At 49.5% G+C, this 27,006-nt stretch overlaps 2 protein-coding genes across 4 annotated transcripts in view; one reads left to right on the top strand and one right to left on the bottom strand.

The window, feature by feature from the left end:
• The window catches only part of CACNA2D4 (calcium voltage-gated channel auxiliary subunit alpha2delta 4), a 121,603-nt gene that overhangs the window by 21,499 nt on the left and 73,098 nt on the right, over positions 1–27,006 (bottom strand). Inside the window, exons 27-28 of the mRNA XM_048299970.1 lie at positions 2,642–2,703; positions 1,535–1,549 (exon numbers count right to left, since the gene is read on the bottom strand). Coding sequence (XP_048155927.1) covers positions 1,535–1,549; positions 2,642–2,703 — 77 coding nt within the window. The remainder of the gene's footprint in view (positions 1–1,534; positions 1,550–2,641; positions 2,704–27,006) is intronic.
• LRTM2 (leucine rich repeats and transmembrane domains 2) lies at positions 6,288–25,814 on the top strand. Of its 3 annotated transcripts, XM_048299974.1 has the most exons (5): positions 12,883–17,687; positions 18,501–18,652; positions 19,160–19,321; positions 23,040–23,630; positions 25,118–25,814. In XM_048299974.1, exons 3-5 carry the CDS (start codon positions 19,255–19,257, stop codon positions 25,570–25,572), a joined length of 1,113 nt encoding a protein of 370 aa, XP_048155931.1. In that variant the 5' UTR covers positions 12,883–17,687; positions 18,501–18,652; positions 19,160–19,254; the 3' UTR covers positions 25,573–25,814. The 3 variants fall into 3 exon arrangements, with proteins under 3 accessions (XP_048155929.1, XP_048155931.1, XP_048155930.1); XM_048299972.1 differs by lacking the exons at positions 12,883–17,687; positions 18,501–18,652 and adding an exon at positions 6,288–7,044; XM_048299973.1 differs by lacking the exon at positions 18,501–18,652 and having other exon boundaries at positions 12,884–17,687.

Below are 27,006 nucleotides of genomic sequence, written 5' to 3' on the forward strand. Positions count from 1 at the left end.
ATCTGTCAGTATCCAGACTCAGAACATAGCATGGTATTTTAGATCAGGGTTCTTCTCAGGCAGGGATTTTTTTGTTGTTGTTGCTGTTGGTTTCTTTATTCTCCAGACAGCTAATGATAAAATAGGATGTGAATGGTGCACATGTAGCCCAAGGCACCATCCATTTGCTTCATTTAGAATTTCTGCGTACTGGACTTGACATGTGTTTCACAACCCTGAACGGGGTGGGGACACGAGGGGTTAAGTGGTGAGTAACAAAGCCCTTCAGGTGCTTATTGATTTCATAATTGTTCAGAGTTTGCTGCATGTGTCTGTCTCTTTGTGTTATTTTTTAATTCTATTTTCTCCAGCAGCAGAGGGAAGAAAGCTGACACGGTGTTGCCATTTCTGTGCATGGAGTCCCCCTCCTGCCAGAGGTTTTCTGGGGTCAGGAAGGACACTGGCAGAGCACACAGCCTGTCTGCTCTCAGCCAGCTACCCACTATTTTCTCAAAACCCTTAGACATAAAACCCAACCCCCTTTCTGGGTGATTCTCAGTAACAAGAGGTAAATTGGCCATTCCAGACCACAACAAGATCGCAGCTTTCAGTTAGAATTTGTTTCTGCTCTTGAGTTTTGCAGAACAAAACCAGTTTTCTGTCCCTCTGTTTAACTTCAGAGGAGGTTTAGAGATGCCTGAGTTTGTTTCAAGTCCCACGGCTTTGCAATATCACATGTTCACACTCTGAATCCAGCTGGCTTTTTGAGACTCTAGGGATGATAGCTTAAAAACATTCCTTTATCCACAGTTGCAAGCATCATCTCACCCCTGCCTCACCACAAAACAGCACATGGTTGTTTTGTTTCCCCGGATATATTCCTAGAGGTGGCCTTGCACTTCACCCTGGCAGGTTCCTTCCTTTGGTCAGCAGAGGAACGTGATCACAACAAACCACAGTTATGGCCTTGGGGGATAACAAATACAGAGCCCAGGGTTCAGATACCAGAACAGAAACCCAGGTGAACCACAGTGGTTCTCCACAAGAAGGGCTGGTGTCTCACACATCCTCCTCAGCAGTGTGAGGGCTGAGTCTCACTGCCACTGCACTTCCAGACCTGGAGAAGTTCCAACAGTGCCTGGGGCTGGACTGGCCATACAGCAGCAGCACCACAGCAAGGACCCTGGTTTGAGAGCACGGGCAGCCTGCAGGGAGCCCCTGAGATGGGGGCAGAACTGAGCCTGTGCTCCCTGGTTGCTCTGAGACCACATCTGCTGCTTCATGGGCACAGCTCTCTCCTCAGAGACCAGCCTACCTCACAGCATCCTCCTGCTGTTGGTCAGGTCTCTGTGACCCAGAGCACTTTGAGCTTTGCCAAAGACACTTAATTACTGTGAAGACAAACACAGCCTATGACAGGTTTGGACCCTCTCCAGTGACTACAGACAAGGGACAGTGCCTATAATATGCTGGCACACAAATGACACAATTAGGAAGCCAAGCTGCAGCGAGGCATGCCAGGATGCCTTCCTGTCCCCAGCTTTTGTCTACTTACATCACTGTCATTGGGCTGGGAGGCACAGCGTGGACATCCAGAGCAGCACAGCATCAGTGAAGCAGGAGAGAGAGAGAAAACAAAATCTGTTAGTCATTCCTCTGTCAAACGGCGGTCACATCCTGGGACACCACACCAGCACCTACCAGGGCCATGGCTCGCAGCCACTTGGCACACAGGCCTCCTTCACCTGCTTTAATAAGGCTTCCCAGCTTCACCTAACACCCATGAGGGCTTGCTTGTGTGAGAACTTTCTGCGTATGGCCCTCAGCAGGTTTTTAAAACCAATCTCTCTGCTGCTGTTTCAGGATGAGCTCATGTGCTTTGCAGAAATCCTTTTAGCTCAGGTTATGTTTATGTGATCTCCCACCTGTGAGGATGCTCCTGCCTCCACAGAGCAGCTTCCTGCCCTCCCATCTTCTCTGTCACCCCCGTCTGATGAGTTTCCTCTCCTGACAGCAGAGAGCCACTTCTGCTGTGGGCTGCTACAGTCCTGTCACTCTCACCCTTCCACAAGACCTCCCTGAATGCAAAGCCTGGGGAGAAAGCCCCTGGGTGGTAAGGGAAAAGTGTTTCATTTTTCTTGCTCCTCAGACTGGGGGAGTTGTTTTAATTATTCCACTTCTCTCAGTCCAGAAGAGTATCTAATATTAGGACAACACCAAATGCTTATCCCTGGGGCAAATAATTTTTATTTTGGCAAGCTGGTAGTGTTTTGTTATCATTATCAAGATGATAAGAGAAGGCAGTTGATTTTTTTTGCTGTGTGCCCAAAATCACAGATTTCCATGAGGTTTCTGAAAGGCTGAATGAGCACAAGCATATTTCCACAATTAAATGTGTCATATGCAGCAGAGCTAATGCCAGGCCAGGATGCTGACACTGTCACCACGGCATTTGCAGAACAGACTCACGGCTCACACGGCATTAGTGCCGTCAAAGGATTACAGAAATGTGTGACTTCAAACTAATCTACTTCATAAATCTTTTAATATGAATTTCACAAGAGCCCTCATTAAAATGCCTTCATATGTGATGTAACATAGTATCGACCTTGCTGATGAAGAGCATTAAATTGTCTCTCTACATGCTTGCTGATGCTCCTACCTGTTGCATGGCCATCCAAAACTTGCGTTGGAGCAAATCCAGCTTGATTTGCACACCCACCGCTGCAGAAAACAAAAAGAGGGGAGGATCAAAAGAGGAGCATGAAAGACAAATACAAGTCAGGAAAATAGGAGTAAGTATTTGCCCAAGGTGATGGGATGGAAATCACAATTGCAACCTGCTTCCAAATGTGAATGATAAGCGCTGAGTCAGACTGCCAAGTGAGAGTCAGAGGGTTAGCAAGGGAGAGGGAAAGGGGACACTGACTGTACTGAGGTACTGAGATTTCCCTCACACTAAACACTATGAAGCTACAAACAAATTAACAAACAAACAAACAAACAAATCCCCCAAAAGCCCTCCAATGTGGCATGGGCTTTTGCCTTTGTCTTTTTCAGATTTTGCCTGGCCAGAATGGATGTTTGTGATCGCCCCAGCCTCAACTCCTATACCACGCAGCATCAGTCAGAATAAAGTAGGCCAGTGAGGAAGGGATTAATTTGAAAACCCACCTGTCTCAAGGGGGAACCACAGAGATTTAGATTTTTCCTAAGCCACTACAAAAGCACAGAATTATGAATGCCACTTGACAGAAAGTGTCGATTATGAATAGTGATTTGTTACCTGGTCCCAGCCTAGTGCACGGTGAGCTAAGCAGCACTCTGTGTGTGTGTGTTTCCTAATGAAGTGTGTCCTAATTTCGTGGCTTAATTTCTCTTCTATTCCCAGCATCATGCTCCTGAATTAAGGCATAGCTCCAGAGGAGAAGGAACAGTGCAGGGTCTCCCTGACAGGACACCCTGGCTGTCCCTGGGTAGGCTGCCTATGAGCATGCACAATAACCAGTGCAGTCGTGCATAACCTGGCACGGTGATGGGGAACAACTGGGCTGTGTGTCAACTAGTTGAATCCAAGAGCTCTGGAGGAATTACACCCTCAAGCAGGACCTTGAAATAGAATATAAAGTGCAAGGGGAGGGTGAAAAAGAAATACAGGGAGGGAGATCTGTAGCCTTTTTTCACAACCACCAATATCAGGCGGATGAAATGTTGCTGTTTCTACAGATTTCCTCTGAATTAGAAGGAGCGTCAAAGGGGGGAACAGATCCTTTAAATGTGAATCATGCCGTGTGGGTGCTTTTAAGCTAACGGTATGATATGATGCTCTAATTCAGATGGGTATGAATTAAAACTGGAGTATGCAATGGTGTATTTTCTTGCCGCATGTAGAGACCCTGGCACCTGGCATCGGCTCTGCCTTTTACACCAGTGTCCTTGCCGCATTCCTGCTGCAGGTACATCTTACAAATCCCATGTATCAGAGGCATATTTCTTATCCAGCTCTCCTGCTGTAAACTGAATTTGCCTGTCTGAGGGGGAAAGGAATGATCCTGTGGAGCTGCATTGCCCTAAGCCTCGCAGAGCACAAACCAGACAAGACAAAGAATGCAAACAAAGGAGGAAGGACAGGGCTGAGTCTGGCCTGGGCGAGATTCCTGTGCTTCAGCAGGGCTATGGCAGGCATGGTTTGGCTTGGTGCCCCTGCTGACAAACCGGCACTCCATGACAGAAGGCAAGCGGTGCTGTTGCTGCTGAGTCCCATGAGGCCCACGCACCCGATTTGGTAGGGCGCTTTAAATAAATTCATCCTTCCAAACCATCTCAAGAAAGAGTCATTCCCTTTATCACAGCAGATCACATCAATGGGACTGAGCATTACCCAGGACATATAGTTTTCATGAGACTTGAAGAGGAGTCAATACCTACATAACTAACCTTGCAATGCACTTACTCAGTGGCTCATGTTTTTGCCAGTGGGAACACTTGGCCTCAAATTGTTCTTCAGAGAGATCTTAGCCCCTGGTTGTAAATCCTTGCTTCTGCCCAGGAGGCATAAGTAGCACATACCCAGCCTGGACAGAGCTGCCTGCAACGTGACGAGGAAGAAAACCTGGGGGGCTGCACTGGTGGCCAGTGGCAGGGACAGAAGGTGGAAGCTACTGGTAAGAACTGTAAGAAACTTTCAGACATTCAGGTGACCTGAGTAAGACATGGGAGGTGAGGAGAAGCAGGCCACAATGAACCCCCCCAGTGCTAGTAACAGTCATCTGGGCATCTTCACACTGCTGGTGAGGTCAAGGAGAAAGGAGGAAAGCAGTGATTCAGTCTGACATAAGGATGATGCTATAGCTCAAGTGAGAGGGGAAAAACTGGAATAAACTCCTCTGTGCTTGTTCCAAAGAATAACAGATTGTTAATGAGCCTTTTTGCTCTGGTGGCAAAGGGTAAGCTGCATCAGCGGGAAGATCTGAGGTCCATGAAATGATGAGTGGCCACTGCAGAGTCCCCAGAGAGACCATGGCTAATAGTTCTATTCCTACTCACATGCAAGAGACCTGTGCCACTGCAGCACCCCGGCAGTGCAGTAGAACAGGAGGACAGGCGGTCCTGAACACCTTGCACAGGTAGGCGTTGCTTCCCTGTGTTGATATGGTGCCCCAAGCTGTGCACGACTTCCCACCCTGCCTGCAAAGCCATGGCTGCAGTGGGCCCTCTCTGGAGCTGTGCACTGCCATTCATCATGGAGATCAGAGCCGTCCCCTCCACCTGTTCATCCCTCTGTTGAGCACGCCTGCTTCATTAGCTCATCCTCTGCTTGCCTCTCTTTCTGCCTGCAGTCTCTGGCTTCTCTCTTTGATTATCCATATGTTGTTCTCATAAGGAGCTTTCCCCAAGATTTAATTCTTGGGCCTGCTGCACAACAAAAAGGCATAACAACGAGTCTCAAGATTGCATCCTGCAGAGTGCTTATCAAGATTTACCTTGCCATTCACAACCTGTTTTTGTGGCAGCTGGTCCAGCAGTTAAATAAAACCTGTGATTCAAATGGAAGGTACCAGAACAGCAGAGCAGCCATGCCCATACTACCCATTTGCATTCTCCATTCCCTATTTCTGAAATATTTGTATTTTCCCTCTTGAGTCAGTAACCTGAAATTTTACTTTGAGTCCTCTAAAAATTTTACTTAAAAAGATAACTTCCAGACAAATCAAAATGAACAAAAAGCCCAAATTGGCCTGTTTATTACACTGGACCTGACAGAAGGGGCAGTTTAAGTAGATCAGCAAAAGAGTAATTCTTGCAAATGTGAGCTATTGAGGTCCTCATCAAGATGGAGAAAGGCAAGATAGGGGTCTGATTTTGGGAGGGAAGGCTACAGGAGCCCACGGGAGAGCACAGAGGGAATCCTAACAGAGGCAGTGGGCTGGATTTGGCTGCTTACAGCACCCCTGTACTAGCAGGCTATGTCAGGGAGGGCAGGGAATGCCTGTCACTGATGGATGTTACCACACCTGACACGTGCGCCGGACCTATGGCTGAGCACAGTCTCTGCTGCACACAAAGTTCAGGGGAATAAACTGTGGATCTTTCACCCATTCCCCTCGTCCCAGCCCCCTCCTAACAGCACCCCTCAAGTTTTCCCTGAATCCCTAAGGAAACAGACACAGGATTGTGCTGGCTGCCATGGGCACCTCTCAGTTAAGTCTCCCTGTTGGATGCGCTGCCTCCCCACCGCCGTCTCTGGAGCACCAGCGGGAAGGGGCTGCCTTTCTCCCAAGCCCCCCGGATTCTCCCCCGCTGTCTCCCCATCGCTGCAGCCGCTCGCCTCGCTCCCATACAAAAGCCAGGGCTCGTCCCTTCTCATCCCGACGCCTTTCTCCCTGAGTTTATTGTCATCAGCCGTAGCAGGCGAGAGATGAAGGGAGGGGAGGAACTGTTTAGCTCGGTGCCTTCTCTTGTAACCTGTGCCTGACCAATCTACCTCCTGAGGGGCTGTGGGGAGCTCCTCCCGCCTGGCATCTCCTCACCCCTCCTCGAGCCCCTCGGCTCCTGGCACGCGGAGAGGGATGGCAGCAAGGGCGGGATGAGGGAGAGAGACGGACTGACAGCAACTGCCCTTTCTCCAGGATGCGTTGAACGGAATGAAAACCTCCCGAGCTCCTTCCTCCGGGTGTCTGGGAGCAGATCCTGCCTGCCTGGCGGGGTGACTCCTCTGCACTGTCTGTGCGCGTTCCTGTGCGTGTGCTGCTGCCATCGCAGATGTACCCCCAGCTGTCACTTCACCGCGCACAGTCGCTCCCTCTCCCGCCTCTCTCTCTCTTTCTCTCTCCCCCTATTTATTATTTACGGAGGATTACAGTCCCTTTCCCACGCTGTCATCTCGCTGTGCGGCTCCTCTGCCCTCCACGCGAGGCAAGCGGCTGGCTAGGGAGGGCTCCTGCCAGCTAGGGTCCAGCTGCGAACAGAGGCACTTTCTGCTGGATTTGCTTTGGGATTGTACCGGGTCAAGAGAGCTGGAAGAGCTGCCGTTCTCACAGGAGGGTCCCTTCCAGCCTGACAGAGGTAAGTAAAGACGTCTCCCTTTGGCGTTTTTCCCCATCCCCAGCTAAGCGAGGTGAGCGGAGCTGCCCCCAGGAAGCGGCTTCCCCGGGGAGGAGAGTGTCAGGCAGGGGCAGCGCTGTCTGCCAGACAGCTCAGTGCAGGAGGCTCCCTTGTGCGAGACTGTCGGGCAGCGACTTCCCCCGTAAAGCAGAACGGCAAACCTGCTGCAGAGGTTGCTGGTTCCAGTCCAGTTTCAGTGCAGGCAGACAGGAGCAACTTCTCCCAGCTGAGAATGGCACCGGCACCTTTCCTTGCGCCACGGGCGGCTCCAGGTGCGGCTTTGAGGCTGAGAGCTCGGTGCTGGGGTCACCCCGTACCGGGCAGCTCCTGCTGAGCCCTGCCTTTTGTCCCCTCCTCGGGGCTCTCAGAGGGGTCAGCATGAGAGGTGCCACTCGCCTGACCTGTGATGGCTTTGCTGGCTATCATTTTGGACTCGGCTGTCTTAGTAACAACAACCTAAAATGGAGAAGTACGGACCAAAATTGAACAGGTTCAGCACTCAGTACACAGCTTTAGGATCGGGGCGGGGGGGGGGGGGGGGGGGGTGTATGTGTGTAAGTGTGTGGGTGTGTGTGCTCACAGACATGACCACAGGACACCAAGTGAAGGATGCCAAATCACAAGCAGAGCCAAAAATAAGTCCCAAGTTGCTTTCAGCATCTCTGCAGGCTGAGCCTGTGATTTCTGAACTTTTGGGTGGAAGGCACAGCACTGAGGGGGGTGGGTGAAACACAGCACAGAGAAGCTTCACAGCCTTTTCCAGCCCTGACCGGGAGGAGGGGGTGAGAATGAGCCCCAAATGAGCCGAGGTGAAGTGCACTATGGATAGGGGTGTATCTGTAAGCGTTAGCCTCTGTGTGTGTGTGTGTGCACATACATACGCATGCACAGACATGTGCACACATACATCCCACACAGGGCATTCTGCCCCCTCCTCCTCCCTCTGCCTGACCAGTTTATTACCGTCCCTGCATCTCCTGCTAATTATGAAAGACTCGTTAAACTGGAGCTCTCCCGATTTGGGGAGAGAGGATATTTGAAGCTGTTGCTCCAACCAGGTCATGACCAAGCTGGGCCCCAGGCCCACCACGTGGACTGTCAGGTAACCTGAATGTGCCACATCCAGCACAGCCCTGATGGGAATGGCAGCGAGCAGGATACAGCACTGCTCTGCTGCTGGTGTCTGACCTGCCACTCAAGGATGGAGAGAGAAATTAAGATCTCATTTGGGGAAGGATTGGAGTAGCTCCTATTGCACGGTTTAGAGAAGGAAACCCTTAAAAGACAGGGGAACCCTTAAAGGCACTCAGCGACTTGTCCCAAAGCAAGGGACCTTTCTAGCAGTGAGGAGAAGAGAGCCTTTCCAGAACTGCAAACAATTTTTCTTCCGAGCTTTGTCACTCAGGTCTGTTGGGGGAGCAGGGGGGTTGGATCTTCCTCTAACTGCTGTGGGCAAACAACATTTGCAAGGGAATTATTCCACATGAGCGAAAGGCTTGCGGGAGTTGTCTCCCTGTCAGACATCAGTGCTGCCTCTGTTAGTGCATCCTGTCCACTTGGAGGAACTATGGTAAATCCTGAGCAAAGGAGCTGCTTGCAAAGAGAAAGGGGGGAAGCCTTCTTACGTAATTTTTATACCAGATCATAGCTTTACCCTTTCCTCCAGCCAACTGAATGTCACATGCTAGCAAGGTGCACTCTCAGCTCAGGTATCTTTAAGAGTTACTCCAGCTTCCTGCCCTTCCTCTGGCTTTTTTTAAAGCCTGATGCAGAAATGATTTTCTAGGCTCTTCTGCACCACAGAAGCCTGATGAAGGCAGACCTGTGTCTCAGTAGGGCTGGGAGGGTCAGCAGCAGCACGGGGCCATAAGGATACCTCAACAGGAGCATTCAGGGAGCAACAGAGGCTGGAACAGGATGGGGAGAGGCTCAAGCCTGTGGGAGGGCATTTCTGGCTAGTTCTTCGGTGACTCTTCAGCACTTGCCTGCTGCTGACTCAAAAGACAGAGCAGGCAGTTTCCTTCACTTGCCATGTTTGGTTACAAGCAGCTGCTTACACTGCTTGACAACTGTCCCAGTCCTGGGTGGCTCAAACCATAACTCAAACGACCATACTGGGATGCTGCTGCCAGCTGGCTAATGCTTCAGCGTGCTACACCACGACACACGCTCAGCTCTCAGTGGAAAGAAGCAGGAGTGGGAGTTCTGGGATGTTCCTCCTGCTGCAGGGAAATACCTTGTCACACAGACCTTATTCCTGCTGTGGCTTTACTAAAATGCTGGTTCACAAAAAAGCTTTCTGTGACTGAGGGTATGATAACAGCAAGAAGATGTACATTTTTTTCTAGAAACCAGTTCAATTCCAGACTCGAGAGATGGAAGGAAAAGTTGCTTCACCTGTGAGGGGTTGGATTATGTGAAATATATTATTCGCATTGCAAAAACGAGCAGTTGAAAGTTAGGAAATGTCGCTACTGGAGGCAGCGTGCCACTTGCACGGGGTTGCAGTCCTGACTGGTGGGATCACGTGCTGTATTTCCATGAGCTGCTTCATCCAGGGTACTGGCTACATGGTGCTCAAGGAGTGAAGCAGGGGGCTGTTATTTTTTTTTGGGTACTGCAAAATGCGTGCCTGTTTTATTTGTTTACTGCCTGCCAAGCAAGCCCTGCAGGCAATACATCACTATTCATTGTCTTGTGGTGTTCTGAAGATGTTAGCTGCTACAGTTGCCTTGTAGCTGATGATAGAGGATTTATGCTCCTGATGAGGCAAGAGACAGAGTGGTTGTTTTCCTGGCTTTTGAAGGGAAAAGAGACTTCCCCTTTTAGCCACACGGGGAAGGAGCAGCAGGTACAGGGCCAGAGCCTGGGACCTCTTGGCTCTCAGTGCTATTGAGTCCTCAAGGCTGTACCAGTTTGCTGGCTAAGCTGCCAGCATTTTGGAAAACAGCTGCGAGTGTTCAGCAGTTCTGCAAAATGGCCCCTAGGGTCTTGTGTTGGGCACCCGCAAAATTAGGAATGTACAGACTGTGGCCTCCTGCCAAAACTGTGGTTTAATATTTAATTCTGACCATACAAAAATAGCCTTATTTATTACAGCATCCTCATTGTTAGCTCGAGTATCGTGTGTCCTTTGCACTGAGTATGGGACGGGGTCCTGTGAAAAAAGAAGCAGTACTTGGTCGGGTAAGCAGTGCTGCGCTGCATCCACACAAGTGGCTGAATGAAGGCTGGGCAAGTATAAGCTCACATTAAAGTCCTTGGCTCTGCAAGCCTATTTTATCATATGGCAAATTTTTTCTTCTTTTCATGAGAATGACACTTAATTGGTTATTTTTTTATGAATGGGAAAACAAGAGCCTGTCTGTTATTTATGCCCTGCAATGCCCCACGCCCATCACAGGAAGGACTGAGACTTAAATTTACAGCAAAGCCGCACAAGTCAGAACTTCTCGACTGACTGCAAGCAAAAGCTGTTACTTGGAAGACATGCTCTGCTACCACGCTCCTCCTCCCTTCAAGGAGGCTGGGAAGATTTCTTCCCCATGAACCATGCTCTCACACAAGGGATAGAAAAGGAAGACCTCGCCCTGAGTCTGGAGATGAGCTGTTAGAGGCAACTTGCCCTGGCACTCATCTCTTGGGCTCCCTTCCCACTCCTGCTGAGACTCTCTAGAGCCAGTGCTGCCCAAAGCAGGGTGTGGTGCTGCTGTGACTGTGCTGTGAGAGACCTGTGCAGGGGCAGAGGGGTGAAGGTGTGCCCTGCTCTCCACACCACTCCCATCTAGTGATTTTGATGGGATGTGAACTTTGCCACAAAGGCGTCTCTTCTGTGCCTGCAAACCCTGTAGAGAACTGAAGTCACATCAAATTTGCAGACCTTCCTCAGCCTCGGCAAGCCCTGCAGCATGAGGCTGTGGGCTGTGTGCTAACCCACATGCATCCCAAGATCCTGGCTGGAGCTCTGGGTTGTGAGAGCTGTCACCACATCTTGTTGAGCTATGGGCAATGTTCCCAGCTTGTAAAAAGCGTAACTGTGTCTCAGAGACCCGCAGGCACCCTTGGAGCTGAAGGCAGCAGCCCAGATCCAGTTTGAGTGGACTCTGCAGGGTTGCTCTGGGAAGGTGATGGGGGCCAATGGGGCAGCAGAACAGCTCCAGGCTCTTGCAGACAGCACCAACACCCTTGTGCCACAGTGGGAACCAAGTGAGACAGACCCCTGCAACTAAGGCAGAAAAAGGCCTCCTTCAGAGTCCAGTACAAATGCATGGTGTGGGAATGATGAGAGCCAGCCTTTCCTCGGGAGGTTTGCCAGGAGCTGTGTGCATGCTGGGACGCCAATCCCCTTATGATAAGAGCTGAGAGGATTTTTACTGCCAGCATCTTGTGCTCTGCCCCACCACTGTGCAAGCATGGATGGTCCCTGCCCCTCTGGACATGCCCAGGGCACAGCCTCGTGAGACCTTAGCGAAGCTCTTCCCTTGTTCCAGTGTCTCTCTCTCCTCCTGCTCCAGCTGCCAGAGTGACAAGCCACTACCCTGGCAGCCAGTGGTTTCATTTTGGGAGTCTGGCACCCAGGGAAGCACAGCCAACGTGGGGAGTGAGCAAAAGGAGGAGGGATCCGAGGGATTCTCTTGCTCAGCAGCCTGGGCGGCAGCAGTTCATCACCATGCTCTCGTCTTCACCGTAAGAAAGAAAGAGCAACAAGAGTCGAGCACAAGGAAGACCAGTGAGCTCAAGGGCCCAGTGTATTTCAAAGTGCAGGCTTTGAAAAAAGCAAAGCCAGTTTTTGGGCTGATGCAGACATGAATGAGGGGAAACAAGCAGCTGTGGGGCATTTTGTGTGCAAGGGATCACTCAGGCTTGCAGAAGCTTGCCTCATTTTTGGAATGAGAAATCACAAGGAGAAAGGCTTATGGCTGAAGTGCCTTGACCTCCATAAGATGTGAAAGGGGCCTCTTGGTATTGATCTGGAAGCCCCTTGATTTGGCAGTCTGGTCATGCTGTTCAGCACACATCTGGCCTAGTGCTCCAGGGACAGAGCTTATATTGATTACAAACCTACATTTTCCTATCTTGCAGCTAAATTGATGCACCTCCATCTACTATTCTGTGCATGTAAATGTATCTCTTATCTCAAGACAGGCTGGCACCTTCCCTCTTAAAGATCTGCTGCATCCTTTGACTCTAAATAAGAGACCCAGGGAAGGTATTGGGCCATGTCCAAATTCCTGAGCCCTCAGAGAATCCTTCACAAATGTGGGCCCATACATACCTTCCTTCTTGAACACCACCTGAACAAAAACAAGAAAGAGAATCCTTTGGGATTCAGAGCACTGTCCAACCAAGAAGTGCAGGAAATACCTGTGTGCACAACAGTGATGGGAATGAGGACCAGAGAACCAGGATTCTCCCACCAAGCTGTCTTCTCTCCCTGCAACCTTTTCCTGGTTGTACCACCCACCCACACCCCCGGGGTAGGCTTGCCAGGAAGGGGAGAGCAGCATTTTAAATGCCAGTGAGCTGGAGGATGCTCGTGGGGTGTAGAGGAGGAACTGGGAGCAGAAGGTGCCTCCCTCAGACCTGCCAGGTCAGGAGCAGCTGCAGTCCTTCTGTCAAGGGACCGAGCGAAAGGATTAAGGGCCTGAGCTACCACTGACCATGGGATTAACCCCTGCAGGAAATTAAAGTTGTAGAGGAGGCTCTTCACTCCACAGCTGAGAGAAAGAGAAAAACTGGGATCTGGAATAGAACTGGCAGGGCTGGTGACAAGCCACCACCCACAGCCAACTGTTCCCGGCTGGATCAGAAAATGTTATCTCAACCTCCATGTAGAACCCCCCTCCACATCTCACTTGGTTACCAATTTTTGCCAACGGTGTGAGAACAACAAAAACATCACCCTGTGGCAAGAAAAAGAGGAGGAAACTGGGTAGTCGGCTCACGTGTCCCTCCTCTGAGCCCCTCTCCCACTCCCTCACCCGCTTCCCTTCTCAGCTGCCTCCGTTTTGCAGGGAGGAAACATGCACGTGGTCTGTCGCGTTCAGCAAGACTTGGAGAAGATGCTGGCACACACATGGCTGGATTTCTTCCTGTCAGCTGCCCCCTCAGCTCTCCTCCTGCTGCTGCTCTGGGCCTCCTCCATATGCCGCACTCTCACTGTGCTGGGACTTTCCTGTCACTCCTGGTTGGATATCCCGGTCTCTCCACCTGCTTCCACAGCTTCCCAAGGAATTCCACATCTCCACAGCAATCTGGGTCTTCCCCAGCAGTGCTACCCTCCCTGTCTCCCCTTCCGATGCTCTGTATTTCTCAGAGGATTTGCTGAGGCTTCATGCCCTTGGTGTTTCCAGCTCCTCCAGAATTTCCCAGTCTCATTATTGTGCATTGGTCAGGGAGGCTTGGGAAGCAAATAGTGTTTTCTGCTTAAGGTATGGAATGAGGTATCAAGAAAAGTGGCCTCTCTCCTGTTTTTGCCACAAGCCTTCAGGAAAACCTGGCTAAAAATCCTTTATTCTGTGTAACTTTGAAAAGGCCTACAAATACTCTTTGCAGGACAGGAGAGCATTTACAAGCCCAAGTGCAAACGCTGCACTTGATAGCTTTGAAAATCCTGAGTGAGTGAGGAAGTGTTGTGGACTAATGATGAACTATCAAAAGCAAGGCAGCTGAAATTTCAGCCAGCCAAAATCAGCAGCCAGTTTTACCTGCATCATAGTTTACTCCTCCATAAAATGGGGATAAAGTTGATCTTTCTTGGAGGGTCCTGGGGAAGAAACATTTTTTACCATCAACATATTTGCACTTCAGAGGTGCCCACATTGCCAATCCAAAAATCAGAAGCTTTTTGACCTTTTCACATCACAGAGAAAAGGGTGAGGTTTTTATTCACACCAGGCCAGGAATGTGGCATAGTCCCTTACAAGACCAAGTGGGTTTTACACTTTTTCTACTCACTTTACAGCTTTCTGTATGAGGTGTTTTGCTTAGCTGTGATTGATCACTGCAAGTCAGAGGGCACTATTTCTTCTGCAGCTGTGTTTCTCGTATGAATTTAAAATGTGCTTTCCATTGATTGTGACAGCACAACACTAATGAATCTCGAACACATGTGTTAATAAATCAGCAAGTGCTGCAAATGAAGCCCCCAGCTCTTTAGCTTGGAAGCTCACTGCGGCAGTGACACGCACTGGATCTTTCCACTTACCTTTCCAGTCCAGCTGAGCTTCTCTGCCACCTCTGAGTGCTTTTGCATTCCAGAGAGGACAAATGAGGGGCTGCCACTGAAACAAAGTGACCTCTTTCGATCGATAATTTGCACAACTAACAGGTCTGTTGGGGGACCAAGAATGGGTGAGGTCTCCATGCCATCTAAAGCCATTCGTGCTGTAGTAGTCAGGCCACACAGATTATGAGTCTCTGCTGTCAATTGTCCCTCCAAGGGCAGATGAAGGAGCATGCATAGAACAACATGCTTTGGTCACTAAATGCTGGGGTACCACTGTCCCCCTCCATTATGGGGTGACAGCAATAAAACATGAATCCTAAAAGCAACAAGGAAAGGGGAAGGAAAGAAGATAATCGCCTTAAAGTGTCCTCCATGCCCTCCCTCATGCTGCTGCTTTTCTGATAAAGGCTAAAGCAATTCAGCACCAGAAAGGGGAAAGGGACTTTGCCATCAAAGAGAGTGTGGGGGAGGGATGAAAAGTCTGTGCACACTTTCTGATAATTTATTGCTGGCATCTGTTGCAGTCTCTGCTACCCACCCTTCTGTAATATAGGTCACCCACATGCCCTGCCAATGCTCATAAGCCAGGCTGTTAACGGAGTCTGATCCCTCAGCCATGATCCAAGGGTTAGTGCAAGGGACTTGGAGAGATAATCACAGACAGAGGTTGCTGGACTCTGTTTGTGACAGTGTCTCATCCTAGTGACACAGTCACCTGTGTCTCCAGCTTCAGTGGTGGTGTCTGGAGAATGGGATAGATTTATCCACCTACCTAGAGCAGAGGCACTACCAGCTCTTACCTCAGCCTTACTTCTGGGGGCCATTAAACACAAAATAACACCACCTACAGCTACGGTAAGAGCCATTCACAGAGCACATGGCAAGCTTTGGATAGAAGGTGACACGGAATTGGGAAGAGTTACTAAGCCAGTGTGTGGATGCAGTAAACTGAAACCCTCCCCGCCCTCCTAGCATGATCCTTGGGACCTTCCCCACAAAAGCTACGGCTTTGGAGTGATACTGCAAACATTACCAGTGTCTGGGCACAGAGAAGCAAGCACGAGGCAGGAATAGTGCCTGCTGTAGATTTTAGGCCCTGGCAAGGGCTGCAGAGTCATTACAATCCCTTTTTTTCCCTCCTCCTGCCCCCAGCAGTAAGGTTTGCTGTTCAATCTAATTAGGGGAATCCTCATTAGAGAGTCCTCTAGAGTCTGACAGCAGGCCAAATGTCCAAGTGGCACTTCAGCTTGGTGTATTTTTGGCCACTGGAGCCCATGGGCCAGAAACGGATGATTTCATTTTTGTTGCTTTGAGCTGAAACTAAAAAAGTTGTCTTTTACTGTCCTATTTGAAACAGTAATAAGAAAAGGCCATCACCAGCCCCACAGGCTACCCTGTTTTCTCCAGAATCTGGAAAGACATTCAACTCCAAGCACATGGAAGAAAGCTCTGGACACCGTGCCCCATGGATCATAGGGCGTTCAGTTGACATGTTGTTCTAGGGAGAAGGAACCATCTAGAAAGCCCATGAGAAAGACTAATGCCTGGTTTGTGGAGCCCTTGGGTGACTTCAGAGCATTCAGAGCTTCAGCAGCGCTGACCAGCCTTGAGCCCCCAAACCCAAGCAATGCCAGGGAAGTTCAGAAGAGATGGCATGGTGCCTCTCTTGTTGAGCTGGGGGCACACAGGGAGCACTCCTAGGTCTGGCAGAGTGCTTGCTGCTGGAAAAATCCCTGACTGTCAGGCTGAAAGCAGCCAGACAGATCTGGTGCTGCTCTGCAGAGGCTTGAGGTGTGGGCAGGTGCTACTTGCCCCAAGATGACACGTTCCTAGTGCGGCACTGGCAGTGAGCGCAGTTGGCCTGGTGCTCCGCAGAGCAGAAGGCATCTCTTGGGCCACAAGAAAACTGCTAATTAAGTCAGAATTCAAGACAAGCCAGAGGAAATCTTTAAAAAAGAAACTCTTAAAAATCCTCTCTGCCTCCTTGCTCTCTCCTGACTGTGGAATATTAATCACTAAGGGTATAATGTTCTTATGGGCAGTAGATGCATAGGAGAAACTGGTTTTCTTCTGGATCCTTGGAATTTAAATTTCTCCATGAACGTACTTCTTCAAGGTATAAATGCAGAAGCCCATTGACCCTCACCCTTCAGCAGCCAAGAACCTCTACGTATTCCAAATCTACTGCTCTGCCACCTGGGCATATGTTATGCTTGGAGAAGCAGGCAGCTTTGTGAAGACACGGAGGTTAATAAATATGGGTTACAGAAGAGTCCCCAGCACATGTGCAAGCCCAACTCTGTGCACACACTTGTAAATGTAAGCTAGATTGGTGACTCTGTGCATTTGTACATGAAGGTGGCTGCTTTTAAGTCTTGGAAACACGTATATGAGTGCACACAGGGTGGCTGCTATCTATGGAGTATGGCATATATGTGACATGCTTTAAAATAATCTCGGGTTTATCAAGGCCCCTCCATCTTTGTGCATGTTGCAGCGCAGGAGACAGCATTAAAGCCTGAACAGGTGTTAATCACTATGCACTGTAATAAATTCTAAACATAGGGAAAAGGCTTATTTATACATGGCTGCTCCTCCCACCCTGCACTCTCTGCTTGAGCCTTGGTGCTGCTTGAGGGAAAGAGGCGCCCATGAGGTACCAGAAATGAGTGCAAGAGCTGGACCTGCCAGAGCAGAAGGAGCTGGGGGTAGAAACCCTGACCCTGTCCCCATCCTCGTGCCTGGGTGTTCCAGCCTTGCCCTCGGACCCCACCGTCACCTGGGGATGGCGTGGATGGATTGCACAGGGCACGGTGGGAGAGACACCAGTGCATGGCCTGAGCGGGGGCCCGGGCTGAGGGGACACTGCAGAGGGAAACCGTGTCACAAAGCACCCGAGGAAGCTGGTTTTGGTTTGTTTTTTGTTTTTTGGGTTGTTTTTTTTTTAATTGCTTAGCCCCCCTAATTGGAACCAAGCCAGCTGATACAGATGGGGTGTTACAAAACAGAGCCAAAAGGCAAGAGCACAAGGAACAGAGCTATCTATAACCCTGACAAAGTTAGACGGAGTGAAGGTGGGGAAAGAGGGAAAGGCAGAGCATGGCAGGCGGCTGCCCCTGATGCTGAGAGCAAGGACGTGATCATTTGGCAACAGGATTTGGAGCTGATCGACTGGCGCTATCCAGCAGGCAGATAAGGCTCTGTGGCTGTCAGCTTAACTCTGCCGTTTATTCCAGTGCTGTAGGGAGTTAAATAGAGCACACGGAAAGCTTGCTGCTGGGGAGTGAAAGTCAAGGAGGGAGAGGGAAGGAAGAGGCTGTAATTGGGCAGTGTCCGGGGAGTCGGGTGGAAGTGGCTGCAGGCAGAACCCCTCCAGGTAAGTGCTTGTGGCTTTTCATCCTCCTTTTCGATATGGACAGGTGGGGACAGGAGACTTCAGGGGTGGCATTTAGGATGGAGACGTTTCTATGGGGGAGGCTGAAAGTCTCCTCAGTGAGGTCGAGCGCAAGCACCAAATGGGGACAGCTATTTGTTGCAGCTTCTCCTTCAGGGGGGACTGCAGGGAAAGGGCTCCAGCTCAGTTTGGGGAGTGGGGGGCTGCAGCGGATGAAGGCTGAATTGGTTTCTGTACCATGAGAGGTATTTGGTGCATTGGCATTTAGGTAAATGATCTAAACAGCCTTGCAAATGTGCTAGTCTAGGTACTGAACCTGCTCATAATTTTCATCAAGATGCTAATTTTAATATCTCCTGGTGGTTTACATTCCCATATAAAATAAATCAGTCCTGGGAGCCTGGGGGAGGGTAGGCACCTGGCACGTGTGTGGGGAGAGAGTCCTGGTGGCAGTGCAGCACCCAGCTAAAACAGCCGCTATGGATGTTGTCAGAGCCCCTCAGAGGGGATGGAGAATGGCTTATTTCTGTACTCTGGTTGAAATGTGTCCATCTAACTCCTGCTGCGACTGTGGGTGGCACGTCAGAGAGTACGCAGGGGGATAGAAGGGTTCGTGGTGTTTTCATTTTTCCTGCCTCCTTGTATCCAAAAGGGAAGCAGGAGGGAAGTTGAAACCTGTTGTCAGTCACTTATTGTCAGGGGAGAGTTTATGGTCTTTGGGTTTCTAATTAAACTGAGGATTTTTCCTTCTACTAATTAAGATGCAATTCCTCTCTTTTCAACACTCCCACTCAGTCTCCCCCGCCTCAGGTCCTTCCTTCTCCTTCTCCTCCGAGGCTCGCTTGCTCTTCAGCTCCTGCAGTTGCTGCAGTGGGAAATCCCCAAGCTGAAGCTGTGCTGCTCTAGCCACCACATCCATTTTACCTTAAAACAGACAGGAAGTGCTGGTAGGGAATACGGCATGGGGGGGTGTGGTGGAGTGGGGGGAGGAGGAGGGGGGAGAGAAGCAGCTTGGCAGCCGCTGGTGCCCAGCTCTCAGTGAGCCTGAGCCGTGCGTCAGGCAGAGGATGCACAGGTGGCACCAGCCTGCATGGAGGCGACAGGAATGAGCCAGAGTCTGCTGCCCTGGCAGGGTCACCTTAGCAATTCATCAGGTTAACCTTGAGCATGAGGCTAATGTAGCTACCATGGCAGGCTATTCAAGCACAAACTTCTCTCTGGCACTTAGGTGAATCAGGTTTTATTTCTGCACCGTGAGGTTCAAAATGAATTAATGTTGCGCCTTCAACGTGCTGCACCTCCTGGAATATCCCCCGTTTCTCCTCCAAAACAGAACTGATGCCTCAAAGGCAAAACACTCATTGGGGAGGGGAAAGGACAGCACTGAGCTCAGCCCCGTGTGCTGCACCCAGGGAAGTGAATCTCTTCCGCTCTGCTCTGCTTTCCCACTCCAGGATCTGGCAGGCAGGCTACAAGGTCATTCCTTCTCCCTTTGGGGCCGTGTGCCAGGCTGGCTGTTGGATGTGAAGGCACACTGGAGAAGACAACGATGCTGCCTACAAGTGCTGGCCACCGGTGGAGGAGCAGGTTCCTCATGAGCTGGCAGGAGGCTTGTCGTAAGTAATGCCTGCTCAGGTACCAAGTACAATATTCCTGTTTGTCAAGGGAGTGGGAAGAAAATAGGTCACATCAGGGTTAAGAACAGGGGAGAGGGACAGCTAAGAATGGAGATGTTTGAACTAATTCCTGATTCCTTTAGAGGCCAGGCTAGCTGGGAGGGAGAGTGATATTCTAAAGCTGAAGATGGGCTTAAAGTGGGACAGTGAGTGATGATTGCTTCTGAATTCCAGTGGGCCTGGCAGGTGAGAAACAGCATGACAGACACCATTGCACAAACATCCACCCCAAACAGTTCTCAAATCAGTATCCTGTAAGCTGCAGACTCCTCTCTGTGGCTGGGGTTTATACACAGGCTGCTGAGCAAGGCTCCCAGCTCTTCACAGCAAAAGTCATGACAGATCTTAGAAGGACATGCAGGATGTGAAGGCAGAATTCTCCTACTGGGCACTGCCACATGTAGTGAAAATCAAAGAGTAAATAAAGAAGCTCTCTTTCAAATTAAATTGTAAATGTTCAGCCTGTGCATATTCCCAGTGGACTGGGGCAGCTGCTACAGTACCCCTGAGTGCAGAGCAGGCACTGCTGGGGTGATGTGGGGCTTCTGGGAGCGTATCTGCATCTCAGAGAAGCATCTGGGGACCACAGCAGAGTAAAGGGGACACTTGGAGCGTGTCCCTCACTACTGCATGCCCAGGCACCAAGTAGGTCTGTGGTTTCCCTTGTTCCAGTCCTCCTGATCCCATTTGGAGCTGCAGCTGTAAGAAGCTGGGGGAATTATTTCCTTCCCCAGAAAGCAGGCATCTTTGTAATCCATCCTCACAGACTAGACTGTATAAATAATTTGTAATGAAAGCTACTGAGTCTTGACTTAATCTGATATACCTGGATCAGCTTTCTGCCACCTACTAGAGTCACCAAACACCCCACAAAGTAACTTCATCTTCCCCAAACACAAAACCACTTATTACTCATCCTTCTGTAGGGCTGGAAGTTGGCTTCAAGTTCTGTCTATTGCTTCCCTGGCTCCCTTTCCTGTAGAGCTGCATCCTAACCAACGCAATGAATTCCCTGGCCTCAGCTCACATCCTCGTGGATGCACTTCTTGCAGGGAAATGAAAACAAAATCAGACTTTCTCTTCTCTGTGTGATTTTAGTAAAATATTTCCAAAAGCATACAGCAATATATGGGTAACAACAAGACATTTTTGGCATATCCTACATGGCTGCAGAAGCTTGGCATAAATCCATTTCCTGAACATAACCACAGCCAGCTGCCTGAGACTTTGTTCCTGCCAGCCACTGCCAGCATACACACTGGTGGAACCCCACAGCCACCCAGTCGGCGCCGGAGGCGGCCAGGCATTCTGAGAGATAAGCCCTGAACAGAATGCCACCTGTATAGCATTACACACGGGCTGCTCTTGCCTTTCTTGGTGTACAAAGCAGCTAAGTGTTATCTCATCATCACAGCTGCCAATCTATTATTAATACTGGGCTTTTGTTAAGCATCCAGGAAAAGACGGGGTCACTTGAGTGACTCATGGCTCTTTCCCTTCCCCACTCCAGCTCCCATTCTTTTAATTCTCTCCCTACAACAAGAGCGTGACGTAGTCGGAACAGAATTAAATATCAGCCAGCCAGTCAGTACCTGTACTGCAGTAGTCCATAGGCCATGATCTACTTTCATGGCACTTTCCGCTGTGGGCCCCAGCCTTTGCATGACAAGAAAGCACAGAGGTGCTCAGGGTAAAGCTTTGTCTTGCATTTCACCACAAGGATCCATAATTCTCCTTAAAAGAGCACATTTATTGGCATGGCCTGGGCTGATGTACACCTGAGATCTAACTGTAGGACAGTAAAAAATTATTGAAGAATTGCAAAAGACGGATGAAATAACAGAGGACTGACATATTATCTCTGAACATTCATCCCTTGGTCTTTGATAAAGTCATATAGCTTAGGATTCAAACTGGACAGCTCTCTTTAGACCACCAGTCCACGAATCTGCCAATTTGCACAAGGATTGCTGGGAACACAAAACCTGCCCTATGCAGGATGACAGGGTTGGAGTATGAAGGCACAACACTGACAGAAGCAAAGTCGCTATACAAAAATGTGCTGTGGGTCAGACTAAACTCTAGAGAGTGGCACAAGGGAGGAGAGGAAGAGCACAGCTGACTGCAAAGCTGCTCCAGGCAGACCTTCTCCAGAGCATGGGTCTCCTTTGGCTCCCTCTCTTGTGGCAGTCCTTTCTCAATGCCTTTAGGATTAAGAAGCCAAACACCTGCTTGTTGGTTCTTTGAAGAAAAGCAGGACAGAAGAACCTGATTTCCAGTTCAGGAGGGAATGGTGAGACAATAAATGCATCCACTTTAGCTACTGTTCACCTCTAAAAAGACTCTACCAACCCAAGTGACTGCCTTCTCTGAAGAAAAGTGAGAAAGGGAGAGGACAGGCATGATGTACAGACAAACCTGCTTCAGTTTTAGTCAAATGCTCAAACTTGTCACCTTAAAAACCGCGAGGGAGCTGAATTTGCTTCCCACACTGAAGAATAGTGGAATTCATTGTGCAATCTCAATTCCACAAAAGGCATTAAGATGAAGGATGCAAATGTTTTACATTGTCTGCTTAAACATAACTCCCACTCCTCTAATGACAGGAGGCACAAAGCTTGCTTTCTTGTTGATAATGCTTCTTTGTCACAAAAATGAGAGTTTGAAAAGCCACTGGCTCCCAGGGAAAGTTGGTAACCAGTGCCACTGGCAGGATCTGGCCCCATGTCTGGAATCCAGAGCAGCTCTAAAGAAATGCTGATTTGTGGATTGTCCGACCTTAACTTTGAGATAGTGCAGGAGAAAGGGGGTGTGTGTGTTAACCCTTTCCCTGACACTCCTTTTGCCAATTACCAACTTACACTTCTTTTCCTCGTTCCATTGCTGTGGGCAATTTTGGTCAGAGGAGCTATTTTGGGGCTATTGCTATGGGATTCAGGAACTGTTTTGAGAGCAATGGCAAGAACCAGGTGTCCAGTGATTTAGGGACTCCTTGTTACTTTTTAGCGGTTTTCTTGGTCATCCCTTTGTAATGTAATGTAATTCATTAAAAAGTGGACACAAGGCCCATACGACACACTGTGAATATGCTAAGCAAATGATACCGTGATTTAGAGTCTTAGATCTGAGTCTTATCTATCACAAATATTAAGATTCAAACTGCAGGAGCACATCTGAAATGTAGGTTGCTTTATTTTCATTTTTCTTAAAAGCTTTTTAATAACATATCTATTCCTGAAAAATTGGAACTTCTTAAATATACCTGGTCCCTCCTCTCTCTACCCTGACTGTTTAGAAAGAGTTGTCCTTTATCAGAGGTGACACCTCCCACCACTCTCTGCTCCATTCTCCTCTGACAGGTACCAGTGCTCCAGTGTCTCTCGGCAGAGCCCTCTGGGATGCACTGTTCTGACTCCATTGTGAAACTGGAAGGATATTTACTTGCTTGTTCATTAAAAAAAAAGGCTAAGAGGAAAGTCATGCTGTCAGGATGCAGGCCAGCAGTAAAGGGATGTAGCTGTGACGAAAGTCATTACACTGCAGGGCACTGCAGTGAAGAGCCCTGCTGTGAGGGCTGTGCTGTAGTCGGTGGTGGGTGAGGATGGGAAAGCACTCGTCTAATCCATGCCCTCTTTCTTCCCTGCTTTTCACCTACCAGTGCTTGGCTGCTGGCTCTCACTATGTGCTGCTGAGTCCTTCTTTGCTTGTCCTTCCTCCTGCAAGTGTAACAGTGGCAACCTGGAAGTGGACTGTAGTGGCTTGGGCCTCTCTTCCATTCCCTCAGACATCCCCACAAACACCAGGACCTTCCTCTTTCTCAACAACAAACTCAGCATCCTGCCAGGAGCAGTGTTTTCCAACCTCTCTGCTCTACAGAGGCTGGATCTATCCAACAACTTCTTGGACCAGCTCCCTCAGAACATCTTCAGTGACCTGGGGAACCTCACAGAGCTCCAGCTGAGGAACAACAGCATCCGGGCCTTGGACAAGGACCTGCTACAACATACGGCCCTGCTGCGCCAGCTGGACCTCTCCATCAACGGCCTGGCCCAGATTCCTTCGGGCATCTTTGACGACCTGCCTGCTCTCCGCTCCCTCTCTCTCAGGTCCAATCGCCTGCAGAGCCTAGACAGGGTGACCTTCGAGCCTCTAACCAGCCTGCAGCAGCTCCAGGTTGGGGATAACCCCTGGGAATGCGACTGCAACCTCCGAGACTTCAAGCACTGGATGGAGTGGTTCTCCTACCGAGGTAGGTGCTCGCGCTGCGGGAGGCAGGTGGAGGAGTGCTGCTGTGCCATGGAAAGGCAAACAAAGGCAGGCAGGGGAGAAACAGGAGCAGATACAACTGGCAGGTCAGGCTGATCTGAGTGACAGGTCTCAGCCAAAGAGCATGAGGACCCTGCTACAATTTAGTGCCACTGCACCTTCATATAGCAACACTGCCAGTCTATGAAGTCCTCAGCAGCCCTAGATCTCCTATTTCCTTGTTTTGTTTCTAATCTGAACTGTTACCTGTTTTTTTTAATCTTGAGAGAAGAAAGAACTTTCCTCAAGTAACATTAAAATTTTAGGATTATGAATTCACCTCACTCTTTCTGCCTTAAGAGAAGAAATGCTTTTCACACTCGGAAATAACCATCCCATTCTCTTTCTTAAGCTGAGAGAATTAGAAGTCAGATTTGGCTGTAAAGCATCAGGTTTGCTGCCAACAAAAGAACCCTAGGGAACAGTGACACTTAGGAAAAACACTGCAACTAATATTGGAGAACCCAACCTACAGCTCAAATTAGCAAGCCAGGCCCCAAGTCAGGCTGGCTATAAAATCATCCTTTCAAACTCAGCAGTCTTTGACAAGTTTGTATTTCCAGATTTTCCTTGAAACACAGAAGACTAGAAAGGTACATGTCACTTATCAGGAATGCTGATGGGATGACATGCTTTCAGGAGCTGCAGCTCAAAGAAAGATGGCACATTTTACAGGAATGACGATTGAGGGCTTGACCTTCTGTTTCTGGAACCAATGAGTAGGAAAGGGTCTCAAATCACGCGGATAGCAACAGTCAGCTGTCACATCCCTGCTGCTCACAGCCATGCTGCAAGGAGATTATCTTTGCCTATGGCTACACTGCAGTCTGAAATATGCATTTGTGTGAGCAGAATCAAACAAGCATATGAGTACCACTTTTCACTTTTTAAAATTTTTTTTTTCTTAACTGCCACATCACAGTCAGTGCAAAGCACACAGACATAACTTTGCTCTTTTTCTCCCCTTCCAAAGAAATTGCCCAAACTCATTCAAGCATTTGTTTCAACATCTGTCATTATTTTCACAGAGATGGATTAGTTGTCAGAAGATGAGATGTGTATCTGTTGTTTTTTTGAGAAGATACAGCCTGGTCCTATCTTTTTGCTTTAATTTCTTCTTTTTAAAAGTGGTTCTACTGACACTTACATAACTCACTAAACAGTATGAGGCTGACTTAAATGGTTTCAGAGGGCTTTCATATCTTGGCCTGAAAGATGCCTATGCAGATAGCATGTGCCAGGAGCTCTAGTGTCAAACCCAACCTAGGCAGAGGCACACTGGCCAGCTGACATGGTTGAAGCTTCTGCAGGGAAAATACTTTAGCAGGTGTGAATGGAGGCCCGTGAACTCACCCTGCCTGAGGATCTCACCCTGCTGCCTTTGTATGGGGATGAAGCTGTGATTCACCCCTGTTATCTCTATTGGAACAGGTGGGAAAATCGACCAGCTGGCCTGCACCTTGCCCAAGGAGCTGAAAGGAAAGGACATGCGGATGGTGCCCATGGAGATGTTTAACTACTGCTCCCAGCTGGATGACGAGAACAGCTCTACAGTGCTGGACAATACTGGCCCACCTTGCACTAAAGGAAGCCCAACTCCTTCCAAATCTAAATCAGGCCCAGAAACAGAAGTGGAGCCCAGTGTGGGATGCCCTCAGAAACAGCGGTACAGGCCTGTGAGCGTGCGCCGGGCTATCGGAACTGTGATCATTGCAGGGGTGGTTTGTGGCATCGTTTGCATCATGATGGTGGTGGCAGCTGCCTATGGTTGCATCTATGCCTCCCTCATGGCCAAGTACCACCGGGAGCTGAAGAAGAGGCAGCCACTCATGGGTGACACAGAGGGTGAACATGAAGAACAAAAACAAATCTCTTCTGTGGCGTGAAACTGTTCTAGGAAGGAAGGGACAGCGATGAAAAAAGGTACCTGAGAGCAGTCAAGCATGGGGTCCTCCCAAAATACATCTTCCCAGACAGACTGTGCTATTGCTCCACTCACCCAAGTAGTACAACATGCTTCTGGGGGGTCAGGGCACCTGGCTCAATTTCTTTTCCTCTGCCCCAGGCCCATTTTGTGCCCTTTCACCCTTGGGCCCTCCCAGACAAATAAAGTAGAGTCAGACCTCGAGTGCTTGCTGTGCCTCATGCCCTTGCACAGAGCTTCCCTCACATGCCTGCTGCAAAGGCAGCTGGCACCTTCTGGGAACCTGTGTCATCCTCTCAGCTTCGGTCCTGAGTCGTCCTGTACCCTGTCAAGAGTTCTCTGCAAACAGAGAGCAGCTGTGTGAAACCTTATGTGGGGAGCAGGGCACCAGAAGTGTCCGTGCCTCACTGTCAGGTCACTGCTGTTGTGTGACACTAAGTTGCTGCCTACCCTACAAACCAGTGCTGGCAAGATTACATCAGAAGGGAGGCAAGGTCCCTAGGTAGGGCAACAGTCAGTGGGAGATTTCCCTTCTCACTTTTAGAGGAGGAAAGGTACCTGTATCACTCCAACACACTGCCAGGGAGCACAGTGTCCCTCTCTTTGCTCCTGGCCAAGTCCAAACCTTTGAGCTGACACGCACGTCACCTGCTGTAGGTGCGCAGGCCCAGAGTCATCCTCCTGTACACACACACACTGACTCATTCTGATCCCAACACGCACACATGGCCAGTCCCGGTTCCAGGCATCCAGGCACCCCACCTGCCCATGCAGAGCTATCACACATGCCCATGCTGACCTGCCCTCTGCATGCAGCCATGGATACACTCAGCCACTTTACCTTACCCTGATCATAGTAGTGCGTATCGCCTTCTGCTTCAGACAAAAAACATACACACCACTGAGGAGCAACAAAAACATCTCAGCCATAGTGCAGAGCCAGTGGAAACTGGCAGGAGAGGGTGGGGAGAGGCAAATTTATTGAGATTACAGCACCAGTCTGTGGAAATAAGTACACAGCATGAAAAAAAAAAAGGAAGTGTGTTCTTATCTATTTTATGTCTCCTCTGATAAATGGAGAGGGTAAGGATATGAAGCCTCCATTTAGAAATGTTTGACTGGCAGATCAGAAGTGGGTCATCAGGAAAGACTAGAGGAGGAGGTGGCTTACCCATCGTGTAAGCCGTGCTGAGTAGTGTGAGCCGAGGGGAAGGTGTCAGGGGAAGAAGTCGCACAACCCAGGAGCTGCCATGGCTGGCACAGGGGCCAGCACGGTGTGTGGAACAAGGTGATGCAGCCGGGGTGACCAAAAAAGAGTGCCAGAATTCTGGAGGGTGTTGAGGTGAAGGCTGGAACCTGGAACACAGCGTGGCACTTGTGGGAGAGCCCAGGAAGG

This window comes from Corvus hawaiiensis, chromosome 4 (assembly GCF_020740725.1).
Source record: "Corvus hawaiiensis isolate bCorHaw1 chromosome 4, bCorHaw1.pri.cur, whole genome shotgun sequence".
Classification (NCBI taxonomy): domain Eukaryota; kingdom Metazoa; phylum Chordata; class Aves; order Passeriformes; family Corvidae; genus Corvus; species Corvus hawaiiensis.